The following is a 25,440-nucleotide window of genomic DNA, read 5'->3' on the forward strand; positions in this document are numbered from 1 at the left end:
TATATATATATATATATATATATATATATATATATATATATATGTTATATATATATATATATGTGCAAAAGGGAAATAAAATGAAAGCGTGGAATACGTTTTCAAATAAGACGAATATTTGGGAAATTCAACAACATTTAAAAGTACTTTGCATGCTAAATTCGTTTTGTATAAATAATCATATTTCAAACTTGACGAATAAAACCATGAACGCACTATATGAATAAAGGTACGATGATTTTCCGAATAAAATCATATTATTGCAATGCATGTACATAATTCAGTGTACATTTGTATATGCGTGTAATATTTATTTTAAAACATTACACACACACACATATATATATATATGTATATATATATATATATATATATATATATATATATATATATATGAGCAAACAGTTAATAAAACATGTTAAAAACACTTGGAAAAAGATTTAAAAACATTTAATCTGAAAAGGAAACATATATATATATTATATATATATATTATATATTATATATATATTATATATATTATATATATATTATATATATATATTTATATTATATATATATATATATACGCAGGTGGTCGACTCTCATTGCTCTCTCGATGTAGTTGCTAGTCTAGCGGCACTGATCTGTTGTGATGCAGTAAAACAGTGTCTGCGGATGAGTATAAATGTTCCCTTTCCTGGGTTGAGCATATGTGGGAGCGAAATAACAAACTAATATATACAAAAATATACATGCACTATAGACTCTGACAATTACAGATATAAAACAGTATGAAACACTACATGAAATCAGGAAAACTGAAACTATATAAAAAAACAGAAATGTTGGCAGCTGGCTTGAAACTGATGCTAAACAAAATAGTTGCGTAAAGGATGATAGAAAAACCGAGGAAAGAATGTGATATTTAGATTTCCACTGAATGAGTGCGAAGATAACTGAGGCCTTGTAGTATCTTATTGCCATCCAAATTCCGATAGAAGACTATTGGTTGCTGACAATGAGAAATCCATGGAGAACGGATGTTGCGATAGCGCAGATTCATTTACAAATGTTATCGAAAGAGTTGGAGAGTACTGGAAATCTAGCAGTGCTACTCAGGTTCTAAGGTTGACCAGAGGTTGTTTTCTGAAAGATAAATCTTTGGAGATGACCTGTGTGAAAACTTATAGTGAGTAAATAATATTGAAAGCCGCCTCGATAAACTGGGAACACTAACCAGTCATTTGAATACTGCAACATAAACGAAATAAAATCGAATACGATCACAGAAAAGCAAGGAAAAGAAACCGCAAGATGTTAACTACGCCATTTTCCCTACAAAATGATAAGGTCTACTCCACAAGAGTGGTGAAGAGTCGGAAAGGAACAATGAGGGTGAAACACCCACTGGAAAAGTACAGAGCACACTACGTCTAGCCACCCAGGGAATACTAACAATCGCTGCCGTTGAGAGATTATATATAACCAGATGTTGCGATAATGTTAAGGCCTCTGCATTTGTTCTCGAGAGAGTTAGAGGGCATTAGAAATCTAGGGAGACCTGTTTTCACTCAGATCCCATAAAATACCACAGGTTATTTCCATGGAGTGATTGCTTGATATGGCCTGCGTGAGAACTCCTAATTCAATGCATAATAATCTATAATATAAATCTAAGCTGTATGTTTAAATGTATGTATGCATGGATGTATGTATGCATGCATGCATGTATGTATGTATGTATGTTTTATGTATGTATGTATGCATGCCTTATGTATGCATGTATGTTTGTATGTTTCACTGTGCTCTGGTATGGTTTCCACGATTGTGATATGGGTGTTTGTATTAGATTCCGAACGACTGGAAAGGTGTTCAACCTCAGAAAGGTGTTCAACCTAGCCAAACCACTTGTTAGTGATGGACTTGTTAGGAACTGTTGTATGCTGATGATGCTGACCTCGTAACACACTCCCCAGTAGATATGCAACTAGTGATGGATCTCTTTACAAATGAGTGTACCTGCTTCGGACTGACATGTAGCATTAAGAAAACTAAAGTCATGTACACTCCCGCTCCCGATGAGCTGTATGTGGAACCTGATATCTCCGTCTGTGGAAAGCGCCTTGAAGTCGTAAAAAATTTTGTCTACCTTGGGAGTGCCTTATCAAATGATGGCACTCTTAATGCGGAAATAAGACAGAGAATCAGCAAGGGATCTGATGCTTTTAGAAGGTTACAGGATAGAGTCTGGTCTGGCAGTGATCTAAGTCTGACAACTAAAATTTTAGTATATCAAGCATGTGTAGTATCATCCCTACTCTACGCATCTGAAACTTGGACCTTGTACCGGTCACATATAGAATTACTCAAGAGGTTCCATCAGCACTGCCTTAGACACATTCTTCGTTTAAAGTGGTATAGCTTTGCCCCTGATACATATGTCTTAAAAAAGGCCAAAACAACCAGTATTGCTACCATTGTTATTAAGAACCAGTGGCGTTGGGCGGGTCATCTCATCCGGTTTGAAGACTATCGACTCCCAAAACAATTGTTATATGGCGAGCTCTTTCTTGGAAAATGACCCCAGCACAAGCTCAAAAAACATTTTCGTGATAGCATCAAGGAGAGTCTGGTGAGCTTTCATATTCCTGTCGATAGTTGGGAGTCACTAGCGTATGATCGCAAGCAGTGGAGGACACTGATATACAGGGGTGCAGAACACTTTGAAGCAGCCAAAATAGACCGAGCGAAGCTTAAGAGAGCATGTAGGAAATGCCAATTCTTACCGCCCAACGATGGAGATCTCTGGATCTGTAAGGTGTGTGATCGGCCTCTGTTGTCTAAGACAGGTTTTGTTAATCACATAAAAGCCCACGATAATACAGGTTCCGCTGCTGTTAGTTTCATACAAATCAGTGAACGTTTTCAGTGTCATGTCTGCTTGAGGGTGTGCAAGTCACGTGCAGGGCAAGTCATATTCGGGCACATGGATTTTAGTAACTGAGGGAGTGGCTCTCGTCTGACAAGACTTTGCAATCATGTATGTATGCATGCCTTATGTATGTATGTATGTTTGTTTGTATGTTTCACAGAAACTTTCGAGAGAGGCGACGGATTTTCAGAATATCGGTATCATTTTGCAGCTCGACCTTTTGAACTACACATATCGAAAAATTGGCCAAAAATATTAATTCCTCCACCCTCAACTGGGCACTTTTCTACAAGGAGGTCTCGCTCTTTACGCCGATATTTTCGAAAGTTATCGCCTCATTTCGAGTGTCTAGCCTTAAATTAAACCTACGTAACTTTTTGTTTAGTAGAAAGTTTGGTTTAAGGGTAAAAGTTTATTTATTGACGGCTTCAGGTTTTGAGATTAAAAATAATTATGAGAAGTGTTATCCAGAAACACGTTCAACTAATACTCTTCCAGTATGATATACGTAGGATTAAAAAAAAAATCACTAGTCTGGAAACATTATGTTCAGAGAACTGACCGAGTTACAACTAAACCCAAGTTCGAATAATAATGGCGCCTTAAATAGTAAAGCATTCTCTTGAACAAAATTATTTATTTTCTAAATTTTTAAAGTAAACTTTCCAATTAAATAATAAAAAAGTTGGATGTTTTTCATAGATTAATAATCTAAAAAAAAACAACTTTAAATATAAATTATTATTGCATCACCGCAATAAAATTATTCAAACTAAAATCTTTAAATACACACTATTTGTTAGTTTCGAAAGCGATCACCAAGTAGAGTTTTACTCTATACTGTACAGTCAACTCCCGCTACTATACCAACTCAATACTATGCCACCTCAATATTATGTCACGTCGATACAATGCCACCTCAATACTATGCGTCCTCAATACTATGCAACCCTAATACTAAGCCACCTCTATACTATGCCACTTTCGGCATTACACTATTCTTCTTCTTCTTCTTCTTCTTCTTCTTATTATTATTATTATTATTATTATTATTATTATTATTATTATGAGGTGGCATGATAAATTTTTGTTGCGTTGAATTTTGTCCAGACAAAATTTAATTAATTATGCCACCTCATAATATTGCTACCATATTACGATTGTATGAGTTGTGTTGTCGAATTAAATTCTATTTATTATTTTATTCACTAACTAGCGGGGGGGGCTGGCTTTTCCGGGTCGTAAAATACTCTTAAATATGATATTTATCTTGTTCAGATTTCGTTTCTATTATTATCAAGTCGTGGCTTCAAAATTTTTAATATATTTCGGTGTGATCAGCTAGAATCGAAACCAAAAGCAAAACTGTAGCATTCAAAGCTGGTGACATAACTACTGTACCAACGTGGCACGTGTATGAAATGATTAAAAATTAAAAATAAACTAAGATAATGTACAGAATGTTTAACTATTTTGTTTCAATTTTGATCACTTTTTGAGCCTTTAAATACGATTTCAACGAGCTAAAAATGCATAGAATGACGGTCTATAAAAAATCCAATCATGTGAGCCCCCTAGCACTGCTCTGCTACATTCCGATTCTTAGAAAATAAAGTTTGAAAATATGGAGACAGACAGACAGATATATAGTTTTTTATGTATTAGATTTTTTCAGATTTAGGTGTTTTATATTTGAGAAAATAAGACCGTTTTAACAAACTCTCGTTACTATGCCACTTTTACTAGATCCCGACGGGTAATGGTTCTAGATATGACCTTAAACTATATCCAATGGCGAGGCCCCAACTTGAGGGCTTTGGGGTGTGGGGAGCCACCCTTTAATTGGCATTGCTCCCAGGTCCACTCTGACCTGGAGTAATAGTACCAGTAAGGGCCTCAACTATGGTTTAAATAAAAAACAACTTGAAAAAAGACAAAAAATATATATTTTATTACCAATGCTTTCTTCAAAATCACTGGATTTGGTATCAAATAACCTGAAAATGGTTGATATACCATCAAACAAAAAGCAACCAACAAACAAACCAACCGACGGATGGCATAGTAGTGAGATTTGACTGTAATCCTTAGTCTGAAATAGTCAATCGAATTGAACATTAAAAGAAACACAATATGACAGAATCAAAATTCTCGTTTTCACTTCTATTGGAGTTATACAAAATCCTCATGAAAAAATACTAATCGCTATTAATATAGATATAATTGATTTACTCACGTGTCCATTTTTATCCAGCATGTTGTTGGTCAGTTTGAGCTTTTCAAACGACACCGTTTGCTTGTGTAATTGTTCTCCTGTAAAAGGACAGTCCGGATGGATATAGAAACGAGTGGGGAGCGGCGGATCAGCCTTTCCGGCCACCAGCCATGATGACCGGTGGTAGGCGTATCGATAACGCTTGCTGTCCACTGGCACAATGTCCATTAGAACCATGTATTTCGTGTCGGTTTCCAGACCATTGAAGGATACTCGTATAGTGGGAAACATCCTCCTACAAGTAAAAAGACAATATATTAAGAAAATTAGGGACTTACTATTTGAAGGACAAAGCATGACAAATAGAAAATTTCGCCATCACAGCATATAACAGGGTGAAGAACAAGGAAACAGAAAAATAATGCCAATACAAAGAGTTTACCAGATAACTGAATAGTTTGACGTAGTTAAATACACGTAACAAGAGCTCTATCTATTTTAGCATTGAGGCCGGAACAATTTAGACCACCTCTTTCTCGTTCTTTATATTCATCTCTCTATTAACATCAATTTATATCTATATCTTACTAGTAGGAAAACCCGATGTTGCCCGGGATTGAATGAGAATCAGTGAACTCTTTAGCCTCCCATATTTTGTTGCCATAAAACTCGATGAAATCGGGCATTTTTCAATGAAATCGATTATTTATCTTGTTTCTTTCAATAATTACAAGAAACATTCCATACCCCCAATAGCAATGGCCAATGACTCTTTATCTTAAAGTTCATCTTTTAAACTCTACGACCTAACGTTCACAGGAAACATGAGTTTTAACAATTACATTGAGAGCATTGCCTGGAAGTATCTTATACTTCTATAAGGCCACCATTCGCCCGTGTATGGAGTATTGTTGTCATATTTGGGCTGGTACATCTGCCACTAGTCTCTCGCTCCTAGACAAGGTTCAAATTTCAGCCTCTGTCCCATCGACGAAATGTTGCATCCCTCTGCCTGTTCTACAAGTACTTTAACGGTGAATAATCTCTGACAACCTGCAGGCACTTGTACCCCCTCGACGTAAATACCTCGACAAACCCGAATAGCAGCTAAATCCCACCCCTTCACAGTAGAGATCCCTAGATGTAAGAGAGCCTTCTACTCCAGTAGTTTCTTCCCCAGAACAGCTAGACTTTGGAATTCCCTTCCATGTCACTGCTTCCCCAACTGTACTGACATGCAGAAGTTAAAGTGCAACGTGAACCGACATCTTGCTGTCCAACTCTCTACATATTACCCCTGATTATGTCCCTGATCGTAGCCCTCTACAACAAAGTGCCAATGTGGCTTGTTTGGGGTGAAAATGTAATTATTTTTTTTTTAATTTACCTGCGCTAGTAAAGGTCCCACCTCAGTGTACCGAAACGAAGCGTAATTTGTCTCACGCAGTGACTTACTGCACAATATATTATAGTCTACATTGCACTGTAGAGAACCTGCGGTTGATTTTATCAAATCATTTTTACATAACAATCGAATTAAACATTAAAACGTAAAAAGTTAAATATTGTGGTTCTAATAAATTCATTTACATCTCGCCGTTGTCATGTTGAAGAACTTAATGTTGGTTTTCTATGCATGACCTTACTGCTTTTGCGGTGATAATGGCTTGAATTTAAGTTTAAAATAAAAAATGTAAGTATAACATTACAATTGTGCTCTAACCAGAAACATCCATTTCGAACTCACCCTTGTCAGAACCTACTGTTGATTTTATATTCCGGATCTTTCTGCTTGTGCGGTAATAACATTTCTCAAATGCACTTGCTGTGTTAGCTATAAAAGGCGTTAACTTTAGTTAAAATCGTCCGTACCTACTTTCATCGAATGTTCTTCGATTATCGATACTTATCCAAAGCCTTCCGATATAAACACTATCTAACAACACTGCCAGACACATAAACTACTTTAGTATGGGATTTCCAAAAAAAAATGGTGTCAGCCGTTTAGGAGTCTATAGGAAACGAACTCACAGAGAGAGAAACACATGTCATAGATTTCGCTGTTCCCGCAAATAACAGGTTGAAAATTAAAGGAACAAAAACTAACTTAATGCACTAACTCTTCAAGGAAGCTGATGCGAGTATGAAACATGTAGATCGTTTTAATACTAATGATCGTAAGAGCACTAGGAAAATTTCCATAAATCTGGTAAAAGAGTAAAGGGAACATGCCAACTTTAACTCTACGAGGTGAGTATGTTACAGCGTGAAGACCAAGGAAACATAAAAATAAAATCAATGAATATCTCTTGCCAGAGAACTAACAATAACATGAAATAGATCCCTACAATGATAGCAGAAATACTAGGAACAGTTCCGAACGCGGGAAATAACTAGGGAATATTGAAACCAAATAATATATTGGCATTATTTAAATCACGAAAATGATTAATTGTAGTATTATAATAACTTTAGAATATATACAGTCGATGCTAAAACTATCCAATACAAAGCAAAATGTTCATTTATTTTTATTACACAAAAAACAAAAAATGTTTTTTGATACGAGATTTGTAATTGCCATAACAAGTACTTTAGAATAGCACTTTATTATTGGTTTTGTTTTTGTGTAATTAAAATACATAAACGTTTGCTGTGTAGCGGATACTTATTGCACAACTGTTATTATTTTTAATAAAGATTTGCTGTTTGCTTGAAGCATTGTGTCGAATGTATATAAATCGTTTTATAAGCCTATCACAATGCAAGAAATGGAAATATGTCAGTGTCGAAAAGGAAGCCAAAAGAAGGGATTGTTTATTTATTTATTGTCAATAGTAAATAATTCTTTATTAGTCACGACTTCTGTTGAGAGATTTAATGCGTGTGACTATGTTCTATAGTATATTTCGAGAATAAACCTCCTTGTCAAATAGTATGTATCTTTCGAAATCTGTGCGTGTAAGTAAGGTCGTATAAAAAATAAAGACTAATATCTACTTTTACTTAAAAATTCCACAACTACGAACATATTACTTATACTACTAAAACGGGCGATCTGCATTGCTCCAGAATATATATTTTTACATAGTCATCAGAATTCTCAATGCATTTTGGTAACGATACGATGAAGATGACGGGGCATGAGCGTCCGGACTGCGCTTTGTTATATGAGATCTGTTCCAAAAGTAAAGCCTCCTATTCTTTTTTTAACTCAAGAGGTTAAAGGGTTACAAAGATGGGTGTGTTGCTATTGAAACGAGCGACATTTTGTTCTCCATGAATTATTCTAATAGATGGTCATCAACATTCTCGGTGTATTTTCTCAGGACTTTACTGCCACATCTCTACTTCTGTCGTCCGTCTATAACAAACGTTGTTTCTAAGAGTTTCACAACGTCAATATCTGCGACAGAGAAATGAAACTTGCCGGTTATTCAGTTATTATTACAATTCAATTTGCAATCTCCTCCGATCCATCTGACAGAATAAAAATAGAAGGTATAACTTTCCGAACGCCATATTTACTATATTTTATACTTATGAAAACGGATTATTTTTTGTTGCACTTGTATTGCGTATAATAAGACCGAACAATGTTTGCCTCTAGGAAAGTAAGAGTTTAAGCAGTCTCTCTCTCTCTCTCTCTCTCTCTCTCTCTCTCTCTCTCTCTCTCTATCTCTCTCTCTCTTCCCCTTTCAAAATATGATTGATATTGATGGTCACGTACACACATTAATTACGCTAAATCTCTACAATTATTCATAGAAATTAATGGTAATAGATTTAACTATCAATGCAGTTGACAGCGTGAAGACGAAAGTAAACAGAACACGCTAAAGAAATACCTGGGACATTACAGTGATGTAAAAGTTATATGTCACTTGCAAAATATCTTCGCAATACAAATAATCATAGTTGCACAAAATAATTCCGACAAACTGAAAAAAAGTATTTAAAAATATTCCCATCAATGGGAATAATTTGAATCATATTAACACGCATAACATACACTCAATCACTTGTAGCAAGGAGGCGGGAACAATGTAAATCCCCCTCTCCCTCTCCCTCTCTCTCTCTCTCACTCACTCCCTCTCTCTATTTTTCCTTCATTCCTTTTGATATTTCTCCTTATTCCTCTCTCTATTTTATTACACACACACACACACACACACACACACACACACACACACACATATATATATATATACATGTATATTTCAAAATTGCCTTTACATATGCTACAGTTTGTACTACACAGTCATGAGCATATTTCAGTCTACTAGTATTAACTAACTAGATACCTCTTCATGCAACAACTTTTATGACTGTGTAGCAACAAACTATTGCTTATGTAAGGACAAATTTAAAATGTAACTTGCTCTACTTTTGTATTGAGCACTCTTGTATTAACCCCATAATATTTCACTGGTTACCCTTCCTTTGAAAAATATCAACCTCAAATTTCATATATATATATATATATATATATACATATATATATATATATATATGTATATATATATATATGTATATATGCATGTAAATATATTATCAAAGAAGTGAATTAAAAATTAATAAAAAAGAATAATGACTCTCAGATTTATCCATCGCAGCATATCTAAGATTGAAAAATGAGAACCTAAAAAACATTGTCTACCAGGGGTGTAACGGTTATATGACACAGGGAGATCGCAATATTTGTAGGAGTATAAAGATATTAGTAGGATCATTAAGATATTAGTAGGAGTATTAAAAAAGAGGATTAAAAAAATCAAAAGACCAATACCAACTATGATCCTGATCATAGCGCAATATTTAGAAAAGCTGTATTATTGGTATTGTTTTTACCTAATATGAATCACGTAATGTACACAATTGTTTACAGTATAAAACTAAGTAAGCGATGCCCCTCTAAATTTGTGTATCTATCTATCTATCTATCTATCTATATATCTCTCTCTCTCTCTCTATATATATATATAACTATCTATTTCCGCGCCACCTCTCTCTGTCTCTCTCTCTGTCTCTCTCTCTATTTATATATATATGTATATATAAATATATATATAAATATATATATATGCATATATGTATATATAGTTGTATATATTTGGGAGCAATAATAATTCAAGCACGTCTGATGGAACCCGACAGAATTTTTTTTTTCTGATCTGTCTGGATATCTTTTCTATTTTCCAAACGGTCTTTATAATTTCAGCTGGCATGTTATAGAAAACGGCGCCCAAAAAGTTTTTTCGGTCATATTCTTCTCGAGCTCTTTCTATCGGTGCATCCGATTATCATCAGGAGCGATTGATGTTATTTTCTTCTACTTTGTATTTATAATTTGTTTAATTCACTCTAACGGAGAGAGCAAGACGATATATATATATATATATATATATATATATATATATATATAAATATATATATATTTTTTATTTATATATAAATCTGTCTATATTGTAACTAAGCAACCTGCCCCTTCCTAGTTATTTTATCGTCTCTTCCTCTCTCTCTCTCTATTTCTCCCTCTCTCTTTATAATTTTTTCAGAATGTGAGATATTATATAATTATTTCCACAGCCAAACAACGCTGCAGTTCAGAAGAACCATGACAGCCATAGAATATATATATATATATATATATATATAGAGAGAGAGAGAGAGAGAGAGAGAGAGATTCTTCTGAACTGCAGCGTTGTGTGGCTGTCGAAATAATTATATAATAACTCACATTCTGAAAAAAAATTCTATATAATATATATATATATTCAAATTCATGCGACATTTATAAAAAAAATATGACTTTATATTCTTTGTGGAAGAATTTCTACTGTCCATCGCTTTATTGCAGGTCTCCTAAAATGTTGTATTAGGGTACAAATACAATGTCTAATCATGAAAAATTTTACTTTTTAATTATTTCTTTGTTAAACACCTCCTAGCTACTACTTCTCCAATAAATGAAAAATTTATCGCCATATACACCATTTTTGGAAATAACTTTCAAAAACCTTCTGTCTACGGAAGAAATCAATTGTTGGATCTGAAAACGAGGTATGGTGCTGGCGACATTACCTACTTTATTCCACGGGGCGTCCTTTGATCTAAATTGATCTCCTCCCTCATAAACACCTCTTTTCAATATTGACCAGAGATATTCAATGGGGTGAAGATCCGAGAAACTCGGTGGCTAAATCATGAGGGTTCTCCAAAGAAGCCCATAGATTCAAGAAAGGCTGCACTCGCCCTAGCAGCAGGGGATGGTGCATTGCCATGCATAAAAAGCATTTGAAAGCGACGTGACAATGATAACAAGTGATTATCTAAAAATGTCATGTACGCATTGCTGGTAAGTTTTACACCATCTGGAACTCGGAATGTTCCAACCAACTTATCCTTAATGTTTCCCGCCCCAAAAATTATTCCTTCAGCTTCTTACTGGTGATGAATTTAGTAAGGAGTTGGAGTTTCGTTTGAGTCCCAAAATTTTGCCCATTCATCCGGACCGTCAAGAGTAGCACGAGTCTCATCTGTAAATAGGACACGTTGGAAATCAATTTCCATGTAATACTGTACCCAAGCCATTCGTTTTCCCTATGTTGTTTCTCAATGGAAGCCTTAGAATAGTTTTGATGTTCCTTGGAATCACATTCAACACATTGCATAAGCCTACCTGGATATTGGAGCGATTCCAGCTCTTACAAAAATAGAAGCACTAGTGCTGTTTGGGTTTCGGTTGACTTTCTTAAGAAATTCCCGAATATCACGATGTGAAAGGTTTCTCCCAATCCCCTTATCCTTTCTGGATTTTTTGTTGGAGTTATTCACAAATGAAGCTAAAATTCTTGGATCCCATTCCAACTCCAGAGCTAAATAAAATGCCATAACCTTGTGAATATCGCATGGATTTGAATAACTCCTTGGGAAATAACTAACCATGAAACAGTCATTTGATGACACAATGTTAATTTTTTGTGACGTATATTTAGTGAAATATGGATATTTTCTAACCTGCAATAAAGTGATTGACGCAGTTTATATATATATATATATATATATATATATATATATATATATATATATATATATATATATAGTTGCTTGTCTAGCCGCACCGATGAGCTGTATAACAGCGAGAACACACTGTATATTGATGACTATAATTCTCCCTATCCTAGGTTGAGCATATTGGGAAGTGATATTCAAATTACCATTAGCATATTAAGCGATGATCTTTGTGTAAACAAATTGAGCTTATGTATTTGGACATTGTCAAAACACTGTTAATTTACTCCCCCGCCTATCAGCAGCCATATAGTGCAATGGTTAGAAGCTCTGACTATCGATTGGACGGTTGGGTGTCGATCCTGGCTTGAGGTTCTTTCTTGTATAGCCGACTGATGATCTATGAAACGGCGAAACAGCACTGTATGTGGATTGCTTTATATATATATATATATATATATATATATATATATATATATATATATGTGTGTGTGTGTGTGTGTGCATATATATATATATATATATATATATATATATATATATATATATATATAAGAAAGTCGACAACATAGGTCCCGAACTATGCGTCCCATTTGCTCCATCGATGTAGTGTTGAATCCCTCTGCCTCTTTTACAATTTACTTAATTCGTCGGAGCGTCTGCCATTACAATTATTGTAATGGATGACGCTCCGACAAATTAAATCCTTGCCCTCTCTCGACGTAAATACCCCCGACAAACCAAACTAGCTGCAACACCCCACTCCTTCACAGCAGAGATCCCCAGATGCCAGAAAGCCCTCTACTTTAATGTTTTCTTCCCCACGAATTCCCTTGCGAGATCCTGCTTCCACGACGGTACTGACATGCATAAGTTCAATGGTAATGTACACGGGCATTCGTCTGCTCAACTCCCTGCATAATATCCCTGAAATATATGTCCCTGATGGTAGCCCCCTATATCAAAGTGTCACGGTGTCTTGTTTTGGGATTAAAATTCAATAAAATAAAGAAAATAAGGAAGATTGTTGTCAAAACTATACTTGTAGGAATACTAAGGAGAATAATAAAATACTTGTAAATGAAAAGAATTTGGAATTCTTTTATAGACTGGCATTAAACAAGCCCCGACACCGATGAGTGCAGGATTTATTCCTCACACTAGTACACTCAAGCAAACAGTCCAACATACAATATAACACCACTATACAATCAACTTCACTTATAATTTCGGATAATTTCCTCAACAAACCATAGCTATAACCCTTCATAATACACCTCAGTATAAAATACACGTTATGACAAAGATTATATATATATTAATTGTTGCGTAATCGAATACACAACTCTTATACACATCTATAAATAACCCAACTATACCATTAACAACCATCATAAAATTCCAACAACGTCACCGAAGAATGTAGATATGTCTCCACCCAATTCTATAGACAGGTATCATTCACCCAACGATACAACCACCGCCTTATAAGCAGCATCTAGAGCTGGGTATTTTAATGTGAAAAAAATAACAGTAGAATACATAAAATATTGTTTATTAATTTGTCACGCGACGGGAACGATTGATTGCCTGCTTCAGTCGGTGACACACAGCTATGCATCGGGAGGAAGCTTCAGACGCTTGTTTACAGTACATTGTAGTCTACATTGCGCCATAAGGAACCTATTGTTGATTTTATAAAAGGTCTTTTATATAATGGATTGACTTAAAGTTTAAAGTAAGTATAATGCTACAAATGTACTCTAAACAGAAATATATGGCGAAAGCGCGTGTAGCTTATAAAATAATTTACTGTTTATATTATACGCCGTGCCCTTGTTCTTGTGCAATTAGAACATTTCTTAAATGCATTTTTGATATAAAGGTTTCAGCTTTGATCAAAATCGGACTCTTCCTCCCTAAATTTTTTTTTTGTTGATTCTCTATTTTTCTTCACCTATCGGAGTACGCTCCCATACAGTACATTTGTATGAAATTAAAAATATTCTGACCAGACGATTCGGAGCCCATAAGGAATGAATTGTGTCAAAGAGAGAGAGGCAAAGTGCAATATATATATATATATATATATATATATATATATATATATATATATATATATATATATATATATATATATATAAACTAGTCTACACGTTGGCCCCTAAAAAGGTGAAAAATGTTCAAAATATGAAGTGGTTTTAGATTATATTGTCTTGTATTTTCTTAAGAAAACACTTTTTTAAGTGATGAGTGAAAAAATATAACCCAGGAAACCTCCAGAGCACTAATTACAATTAAGAAGGTCCTACTAAAATCATTACTAAAATCAAGTTTCTACCTACCCTATACCTTGACGAGAACATATTTTTTTTAAGTAAAGTCTGAAAAAAATCACTCGTCAGAATCACCGGGAGCTCTACTACTAAAAGCTGTAAATATGGTTATAAATATAATTATAGTTATATATTGTATATTTATATTTAATCATTATTTAACACAACGGGATTAAATTACATTTATTTGTATCGAATACACGTTAAAATAAGTTAAAACAAAAAATATTGTTGAACTTTTGTATGCTTTGAATAGCAACAGCGACCTTTAATGCAGGACTTAAGCCAGAGTGGCAATGAAATAGGTAAGCAAACGATTTTTTTTTAATCGGAAGTCAGAAAACGGATAGACGGTTAAAACGCTTAAGCGAGCAAGCTCATCTGAGTTTCATAATTATATAGATTGTTCTCTTTTTGGAGCCATATCGGGACTAACATTCCTTGAATTTGAGACTCTCTTATTTTCTGGTGAGTTTTAGTCAGTATTGACCCTTTTGATATAAGATCTTTTCTTTGTAGATAGGACGACGGTATATATTCTCTCACATTCTAAAGAATCGCAGGAACACCTGAAGTTTCTCAGCAGTAGAATACGGACTACTATGTACTTTCTCACATATTGTTATTTGTTTTATTGCCTCTTCTCCTGTTACCCCTAATAAAGTTTTTAAAAAAAAAATGTTGAAAAACTTTTTTAATTAGTCCCTTATGATATAATATAAGATTGAAATTTCATTTAAACTAACACACGTAGAACACGTAGTTTTCAGTGACATGCATTATGGTTTCTTCTCTGAGAGATCAACAACTGATGTGCTAATTGTGATATCATACACAATCAGTGTATTTATTGACGGTGGTTTACTTTCTAGAACGGTAGCTCTTAGCATATCTAAAACATTTGACAGGGTTTGACACAAAGGTTTACTTCATAAAATCTCTAGCTATGGAATAGCTGGAAATGTCCTCTCAAACATTAAATCCTTTCGCCCTGATAGGTTTATTAAAGTGGTCGTTAATGGGCAGAAATAGGCCACAGTCGCAAAATATAAAATCTTCTGAATTCTAATATACGTCCTCCCACATAGTAGGAATATCTGACCTTTCACCATGTTAATAATGGCTTTTTTTTTGTCCACTTGACCGTGTCTAACTATGCACTCAAAAGGAAATCAGAAACTGGAAGTCAAATAGAAGGGACAGACTTGGCTGTTAGATCTATAGTATAACGGCTAGTCGAGAGTAATACGATGTATACTGTACGACAAGCAATACTATGGTGCGATCTTAGTGAGTTTCAAGCTGCAGTACGCCTGACTTATCACAGAACGCAATAGCAGCCTTACCAGAAATACACGCATTTCTTAAAAGAAAAACTAATCTCTGACGTAGGTAATAACAGATGTTTAACTCTAACGAAGAATATCTTTTTATAACAAGTTTCGAATTATTGCAAAGGTTTCTGATGCCAGCTGACTCTCGCTATATATCAATTAGGTTTAGCGTAATCTGCTTACGGTCACGTGATGTGAATGGGACGCCGTGATTTTCATGGCGGTCTTAACTAACAATAGAGCCGCGATAAAGGGAACGGCCGAAGCAAACAATGGACGCCAATACAAAACAAAACGGAGCCGTAAAATAAAACTCTTCAATGAAAATGTTTATTTGAAATGTTATATATTGTTTGGTTTAGAGGAGTTACCGTAGACGAAAAGAGACGTGACGTAATAAAGATATTTATGCAAACAAAGACATTTAAAGTATCATTCACAATCTGATACATTATTAGATTTATATACTAGCGGGGTACCCGTAATTGTTCGGGTGTGCTGCGGTGGTGTAGTAAAATGTTGGAATAAAAAGAAGCCCGGTGGGGGGGACAAACCAGGGTGGAGAGAGGTGTTAAAAAATGGTAGTCGGCTGGAACCCGTAACGCAAAGGAGGGGAAAAAAGGTGAGTTTAAAAATAAATTTTAAAAAGTAGTAGTAGGCAGGAAAAAAGGTGAAAAAATGTTATATATATATATATATATATATATACATATATATATATATATAGAGAGAGAGAGAGAGAGAGAGCGAGAGAGAGAGAAAGAGAGAGAGAAAGAGAGCGCGCGAGAGAGAGTGAACGTGTATGTATGTCTGGTCCATTTCCCTACGCAATATCCCTGTCAATTTTCAGTCTACAGACTCGAAATTTGATATACAGGGTAGTAAGATCTGGGAAAATCTTTGTAATCCGTTTTCGGCCAAAACTTTGACTGTTAACCGTTCAAAGTTCAACAATTTGATCTTTGAGAACTCTACCAAAACCTCCGCCAATTTTGGGTCTCAGCACATGAAATTTTAGATATATGTTCCTTGCATATGGATCTAACTTAATAACTTGATTTGAGCCCAAAACAAAAATGTTAAGGGGTTATAATAGGGGGCAATTTAAAAAAAAAAAAATTGACTCTGCGGTATCTACCAAATTATTAAAGACAATTTCTGGTCTAAACAATTGAAATTATACATAAACGGTATTGCGAGATAGGGCAAGCTTTTTAATCGGTTTGAGTCGAAAATTTGAGCTACCAATATATAAATGTATGTATGTTTGCATGTCTGCCTAAAACTTTGTACAAACGCAACGGATTTTCACGTGATCAGTATCCTTTTGAAGCTCGACCCTTAAGACAACATATATCGAAAAAATTGCTGCAAACATTAATTTCTTCACCTTCAACTGGCCACTTCTCTACAGGGAGGGGTCGCTTTTTTCGTCGATATTTTCGAAAGTCATCCCCTCTTTTGATTATCTAGCCTTAAGTTAAACCTACGGCACTTCCGGTTTGGCGGTGGTCGTAACAGCAAATATGCCACGTTTTTCCCCCCGTTTTTTTATTCTTCGCGGTACGGGTTCGAGCCTGCCTTCCTATTACCGCATTTTATTTTTTTCTCAATGCGCACCTCCAAGTACCCGACCAACGCCGGCTACCCATGCTACATATATATATATATATATATATATATATATATATATAGAGAGAGAGAGAGAGAGAGTGAGTGAGAAAGAGAGAGAGACAGAGAGAGACAGAGATAGATTGCTCCGCATCTGTAGTGGAATCGCTAACTTCCAGCCCCTAATCCCTCACATGCAAACTGTTTTAATAGCCATCACTAAACATCTATACATTTCTACCTCTAAGGCATGCATTACAGCTCATTCCTATCCAGTAAGGAACTTAACAGCCTATGCACACAAAGGCAGGTACTTAACAGCCAAAGTACCCAGAAACAAAGCGATATGCACTACACAACTGTCTCCTCGAGTTTTGCAACGATTAATTACGTTATTGAAACGACACTCCTTGTTATGCAAAACGCCCCATGACTCTTACTAAAAAATACATACAACTTCAACTCTATTCGCACCTACTGAAAACCTGCCCATATATCTATTCACCTAATTACGCATGACTCAAAACTTGCTGTCTTATCCATGCTATATTGCACTTACATCTTAACCCTCCTATCATCTAAAATAGCTCGGTCACAACTCGTAGCTCAATTCTTAATACCTACTCATACTGTAACACTATACTAGACCTAAGCTAACATTAATAAAATAAAAAAAGGGTAAGACTAAAATCACATTATCTCCTCCCTAACAAGCCCTCTTACAAACATAGACGCTTACACTGCATGAACTTCACCCACCCCCTTTATCCATTAACAAGTAAATAGCATGTCCCTAAATCACTTTGAGGAGTGTAACTAATCAGTAGAGATATAATCCCCCACAAACTAACCCAGTAACACTAACAACGCGGGGTCGCAGAAATACCTGGATTAGAACCTAGGCGCGGAGAAAACCCTCTCAGGGCTGACGGACCAAGTAGGTCTTCCCAGATCATCCGTCTAGGAGAAGGAAAACTCTGAAACTAAACCAAAGGGGAGAGAGGCCTCTTCAGTCTTGGATGACAACCTTCCTAGAGCTGGTGACTCAAACAAATTCACCGGTTTGCAAACCTAAATTGCTTAAGGAGTAGATAGGCTCTGTCTATCGCCCGGCTTCCATACTCCTTCTTTGCCTATTAGTCAAGCGCAGAGACACTATCTCAGTGATTCGACAGAAACACCCAGCGGTAGATCTTGTTTCCTGGCTAGGGCAATGAACGCCGTTCTTCCCCATTCCCAGCATGCCCCACCCCTAAAACTGAACATTGGGGAGTGCTTGAGTATAAGATATGCCTGAGCGATTAGATTGGGTTGACCTTCTTCTAAAGGGTTGAGGGTACCGGATTGACAGTTCCTGGCTGCTGTTCCCGACTGGTAGTACAGGAGCCCTAACTCTTTGGTAGCGCTTAGAGCGGCTGCTCCATCAACAGTTGAATAATATCGGGTTGTTTGCAGTGCCATGACGCGCATGGAAAGGGACCCTGCACTCATCCCCGGTGGGCTTTCCTGAGGCCACAATCCTAATTGGAGAAAGGTCAGCTGATGGTCTACTTGTGGTGCATGTCTGAAGCTCCGCATAACCTCTTGTTTAGCTCCCCCTTACCGAAACTCTTTAAAAAAATATGACGACAGTACAATCTAAAAATAAGCTTAAACCAGGATTAGGGACAAACAAATTCAACTTGCCTCCTCCCTTGAGGCTCTCATTCACAAATATCCGTGGGCTTAGAACTAACTTAGCTGATGTTGAAGCATTTCTCTTAACAAATACCCCGGATATCTTAGCACTAAGTGAGACTAACCTACACTCCTCCATTCCCTCTAACTACTTTAACATGCCTGGATATCTCCCACTCTGCCGTAAGGACTCTGACAGACATATGCACGGACTTGGAGTTTACATTCGTAATACCCTTCCCTTGACTAGAGAAACAAACCTAGAAACAGATGATCAAGCCTTTATGTGCTTTAGACTAAACGTGCAACACAGTATTAGCTACTATTATTTTCTCTACCGCTCTCCCTCGACTCAGGACTGCTCCATAATAAACAAAGTATCTGACAGCATAGACACGGCACTGTCCCTCGACACTAGCGCACAAATACATGTGTTTGGTGACTTTAATGTCCACCACAAAAACTGGCTTGGATTCTCTACTCACACAGATGCAGCGGGCAGCACAACCCATAGCTTCGCTATATCTCACTCTCTATCACAAATTGTTACGTTTCCAACCCGTTTCCCTGACCAGGAAGAACAACACGCATCACTTCTAGATCTGTTTTTGACCACAGTTCCCGATGACTGCATAACGAAGGCCCACAGCCCACTCGGGAACGCTGATCATGCAGTGATAATGGTTGAAATCGCCCTAAACTCTAGACCCAAAACTGAAGAGCCAGTGCTCAAAACAACGAGATATTATAATAAGGCTGACTGGGAAGCCATCAGGGAACTAATTAGAGATGCTCCATGGAAAAATATTTTCTCTCTCCCTGCTGAACAATGTGCAAACGAGACCACTGACTGGTTCAAAACTGCAATCGAAGCGCATGTTCCCATGCGGAAATTTTATAGTAAGCCCCACTCTCCCCAATGGTTTACGTCGACTTGTGCAACTGCCATTATTCAAAAGCAGCATGCATACCGTAGGTTTAACCGACATAAGTCCAGTTCAAACAGACTGAAGTATATAGAAGCTAGAAATAACGTTAAGAAAGTAATAGCGACAGCTAAGAGAGAATTTACGGAAACCACTAAAAAGCGCATCGAAGCACAAAAACTAGGAACTCGAGACTTCTGGAAAATCTACAACAGTGTAGTAAATAATGGGCAATCAACAATTCCCACACTAACCAACAATCACGAGGTTGTCTCCTCAGCAACCGACAAGGCTAACATGCTTGCCAGTCGGTTTGCCTCAAACTCCACATTGGACCCTTCCAACCACCCCCTACCTGACTTTCCTATGCGGACAGACGCCACACTAGACGATCTGAAAACCACCCCTGCTCAGGTGCATGCTATCATAAAAAAACCTTGACACCTCAAAAGCATGTGGACCCGATCTTATCCCAGCTGTGCTATTAAAAAAGTGCTCAGCCGAAGTAGCTCCAGTTCTCTCCAAACTCTACAACAAATGTCTTAATGAAGCTTGCTTTCCGGGCTGTTGGAAAACTGCTTCTGTTGTACCAGTATTCAAGAATTCTGGCGAAAGGACAGACCCATTAAATTATCGCCCCATTAGCCTCCTCCCACTTTTTGCCAAAATATTTGAGACCATAATTAACCATGCTCTAGTCCATCATCTTACAGATGCTAAACTACTGACTGACAAACAATATGGATTTAGACAAGCCCGTTCCACAGCAGACATCCTCACTGTGATCTCTGAACGTATATACCATTCACTGGACAAAGCGGGGGAAGGCAGAGCGGTAGCTCTAGATATATCTAAGGCTTTTGACAGCGTATGTCATCAGGGTCTCCTCAGTAAAATCAGATCATACGGTATCACTGGTAGAATACTTAACATAATTAAATCCTTCTTAGATAAGAGAAAAATCCAGGTAGTCCTCGACGGTCGCACATCTAAACAATATGATATAAATGCGGGAGTGCCCCAGGGTTCTATCCTTGGACCTCTATTGTTCCTGATATTCATAAATGACCTCCCCGACAACATTGCCTCTGAGATGGGTATATATGCTGATGAGACTACACTCTATGGCAGACACGACAGGAAGATGAATGAAAACATTTCTAAAGAAATGGCAGAAACACTAGAGTAATACCTCCAATCTGTAGTGGAATGGGGACAAAAGTGGTTGGTCGCGTTCAATGCTGCCAAGACTAAACTAGTTTCATTCAATAATTACAAGAAACCCTCTCTACCACCCATAGCAATGGCCAACGACTCTTTATCTGAGAGTCCATCTTTCAAACTCCTTGGCCTAACGTTCACAGGAAACATGAGTTGGAACAATTACATTGAAGGCATTGCCAGGGCCGCTGCAAGAAAGGTAGGCTCTCTCTCTACCGTGCTAGAAAACTACTAACACCCGAAAGTATCCTGTACCTCTATAAGGCCACCATTCGCCCATGTATGGAGTATTGCTGCCACATCTGGGCTGGTGCATCTGCTACTAGTCTTTCGCTCCTTGACAAGGTTCAAAAGAGAGTCGCAAACCTGATAGGCTCTGAATTGGCATCTAAGCTTCAGCCTCTGTCCCATCGACGAAATGTTGCATCCCTCTGCCTTTTCTACAAGTATTTTAGTGGTGAATGCTCTGACGAACTGCAATCACTTGTGCCCCCACGACGCGAGCACTCTCGACAAACCCGACAGGCTACTAGATCCCACCCCCACACTGTAGAGGTCCCTAGATGTAAAAGATCTGTTTACTCCAATAGTTTCTTCCCCAGAACCGCAAGACTCTGGAATTCCATTCCAGGTCCCTGCTTCCCCAACAGTACTGACGTGCAGAAGTTCAAGTGTAACGTGAACCGACACCTTGCTGCCCAAATCCCTACATAGTACCCCAGTAGTTGTTGCCCTTGATAGTAGCCCCCTACACCAAAGTGGCAAGTTGCCTTGTTTGGGGTGAAAATGTAATAAAAAAAAATAAAAAAAAGATAGATAGATATGTGTGTGTGTATATATATATATATATATATATATATATATATATATATATATATATATATATATATATATATATATAGGCGTTAAGGCCGGTTTATTTTAACATGTTTTACACATCTGACGATTGCTGAAAGTAACGCTTAATGATTCTACGCTCAATATTTTCTTTTTTCGTTTCAAGCTCATGCAGCACAAACCAGTTTTATTAGATTTTGAAACCACTCTTATATATTGTGAACAAAAAATAATCAATATGCCATTGGTTCTATGAAAATAAATATTAAAGGTGCATTAATTAAAATATCATATTCAAGTGTATTTGAAAACCGGGAAACGTCGGGGGCTGCTAGTCTTTCCTTCTCTCTCTCACTCTCTCTCTCTCTCTCTCTAGAGAGAGAGAGAGAGAGAGACAGAGACAGAGAGAGAGAGAGGGAGAGAAAGGGAGATAGAGGGAGAGAGAGGGAGACTAGCAGCCCCCGATGTTATGTATATTTGACTTTTCCCGAGTGCGTGGGGAACAGACTCTAACAAACTACTTTGTCAATTTTTTCCTGTCGACTTGAAGCTTGAAATATTAGGAATTAAAGCCTTTGGAACAAATTTGATTTCGTTTGTAACCAGGAAAATTAGCTGTTATGTAGGCCAAAGTTTTAAATGGAAGTTTTGCATGCGTAAGTCGACATACGTATGTGCAAATATAGTTTTTTCTTTAAAGTCGGTTAATTTTTACGTTTTCCTGTCCATCTGATGTTTATTCAGAAAGCTATAGCACTAAATGTTTTGTTTTCCATTCTTGCTAATGACACTGATGTATTTTTTTTATTATTTAGATAAGTACTATACATTGTGTAAAATATAATTATAAGAACAGAATTGTCTCTATAATAATAAATCGAAAATCTTCATGAATTGAAATCTCATATTTAAGCGAGGTTGAGCTTGACCAATAGTAGAATGGGTGACCATTGGTTAATGCCAAGTGCCGTATATGCTCGGAACCCGGGGTGGGATGGACGACGCTAAGCTATTCTTGTCCAAGACACCGGCCATGACATAATGCAGCGACTCCACGAATCTGGAAGGTTATGTCTACTTAAGCATATTTTACGATAGAGCAAGAACGGCCATCGTAATAGTTTTAGTGTATATTAAATTATTTTAATTTTTAACTGAAGCAAAATTAAAATAATTTTTTGCGGATTATTAAACAAGTTTTTGACGCTATTCCTAATGTTTACCTTTACATTCATTAATTTTTTTAGCATTGCTAGTTTTTTTGTTTTGTTTTTTTAACTTATGCTTTGAACATAATGCAAAATGGTAATTCTATATAAGCAATGATTATTTTGCTAAGGTAATGTTTGAAATTCAATGGGTAAAAAAAAACAAAATAGTTCAGTTAAAAAGATTGCGGTTTCGATTTCAGATCACGTCATACATTTATATCTTTGGATTCACAATGATTGCAAAGTTTTTTATTACTAAATGTAGTTAGTTATTACGAAATTTAAATGCTACGAACATGGAAGTTGCACCATTAAAACGAACGAAAATTTGTGCTGCAGAATTAATCTTTTCTACACACACACACACGCATATATATATATATATGTATATATATATTTGTTTACTGTTTTTGTGTGTGGAGGGGGAGAATTCCAACAAAGTGCTCGATTACAAAGAAATACTTTTTCGATATAAGAGCTTAATATTTATTTATTAAATTGTACAGAAGTTCAGAAAAATATTGGCACCATCGGTTTCAAGCCCAACATAAGGGGACCAGTTAATGGTAAATTGCAAATGATGTTAGGCTCTCGTCAGCCATGTCTGAGAAACAATATGGCTGACGTGAGCCTTACATTATTTACGATTTAGCATTAACTGGTCCCCTTTATGTTGGGCTTGAAACCGACGGCACCAATATTTATCTGAACTTGTGTACAATTATATATATATATATATATATATATATATATATATATATATATATATATATATATACCCGTTCACATACACTTTTTCATGATAATGCAAGAACCCCGGAATTAGATGGAATCGAGCAATTGCATCGACAACGGACAACGCCAGACCCAAAGTGGGTTTCGATGTACTGCATCCCATGCCTCGATTTTAATTTTTATATTTAATCGATGTTACTTGTCACATAGTAGAATGTCGAACTAGATACAATATGAAAATTAAAATCGAGGCCTAGCCAATAGATTGCGCCGTGGTCCATACGGTTAGATCGACAGTATTGAACAGCATTAAAAAATACATTTCTGCTGGGGAAGTAATTTATATATATATATATATATATATATATATATATATATATATATAGTAATTTATAAAATATATATGGCGATTAAGCTACACTGAATATTCTGCGTTTCATCCAACTATAGGATTCGTCAGGCTTATGCGCGAATTCTGTCGTTGCTTCTTGTTTTTATACATGTTGAGGATTACTAGTTGGCCAATCAGCTTTCTAGTATCCACCGCGCGCCTTCCTACCAGCCAATGGACATGCATTTTATCAAACAAAGGATCTGTTTTAGAGCTAGGTTAGTGGTTTTAAATGCCCGTTCTACTTCTTTTTTTTATATATATACATATAAATATACCTATGTGTACACAATAATGCACATATATATATATATATATATACATATATATATATATATATATATATATATATATGCGTGTGATCGTTTATGTATATTCATGTTTATTTAATTTATTTATTTGTTTGTTTTCTATTGTTATTGTTAGTTTTAAAGCTATTTTGTATCGCTATCCTAGAGTAAGTTTTATTTTGTGAACACAGTTGTTTGCTATTTCCCGCCTACAGTTTAATAGATTTTGAGGTTCTTTAAAGTACAGGATAGAAAATTTTTCATGGAGGCATAATTTACATGGGTCGTCTAAATGTCTGCATGTGGTAGCTTGTCTTATTATTTTCCATTCGACTACCGGCGAATGTCCGCTTTCTTTGAGTTCCCAGTATTTATTCGCTAGTGTTGTTTTTATACGGTGTTTTTTATTTTTGAATGTGCTTTTGTGGTCATAGTATCGGGTTTTGAAATCTAAGGAAGTCATGCCTATGTAATATTTCTTGTTATTCGGGTTTTCTTTCGCAAATATTGTTGCTTGATAAACTACGCTTTTTGTTAGACATTTATTTTGGACTGGGCAAAGTGTGCGGTGTCTACAATTGCATTTATCTTGTTCGTTATTAGTATTTTTATTTATGGTATGGTTGTACTTGTCCGAGGTCGCGCATAAGCCTGACGAATCCTATAGTTGGATGAAACGCAGAATATTCAGTGTAGCTTAATCGCCATATATATTTTATAAATTACTA

The 25,440-nt window shown here is 36.2% G+C and overlaps 1 protein-coding gene across 1 annotated transcript in view; it reads right to left on the reverse strand.

Annotated features, from left to right (window-relative positions):
• Positions 1–25,440, reverse strand: part of LOC145254713 (uncharacterized) — a 392,254-nt gene that overhangs the window by 105,830 nt on the left and 260,984 nt on the right. The window contains exon 3 of the mRNA XM_080113385.1: positions 5,151–5,424. Within this exon, the coding sequence (XP_079969511.1) occupies positions 5,151–5,424 (274 nt within the window). The remainder of the gene's footprint in view (positions 1–5,150; positions 5,425–25,440) is intronic.

This window comes from Euprymna scolopes, chromosome 30 (genome assembly GCF_053919585.1).
Source record: "Euprymna scolopes isolate OS-2025 chromosome 30, ASM5391958v1, whole genome shotgun sequence".
NCBI lineage: Eukaryota > Metazoa > Mollusca > Cephalopoda > Sepiida > Sepiolidae > Euprymna > Euprymna scolopes.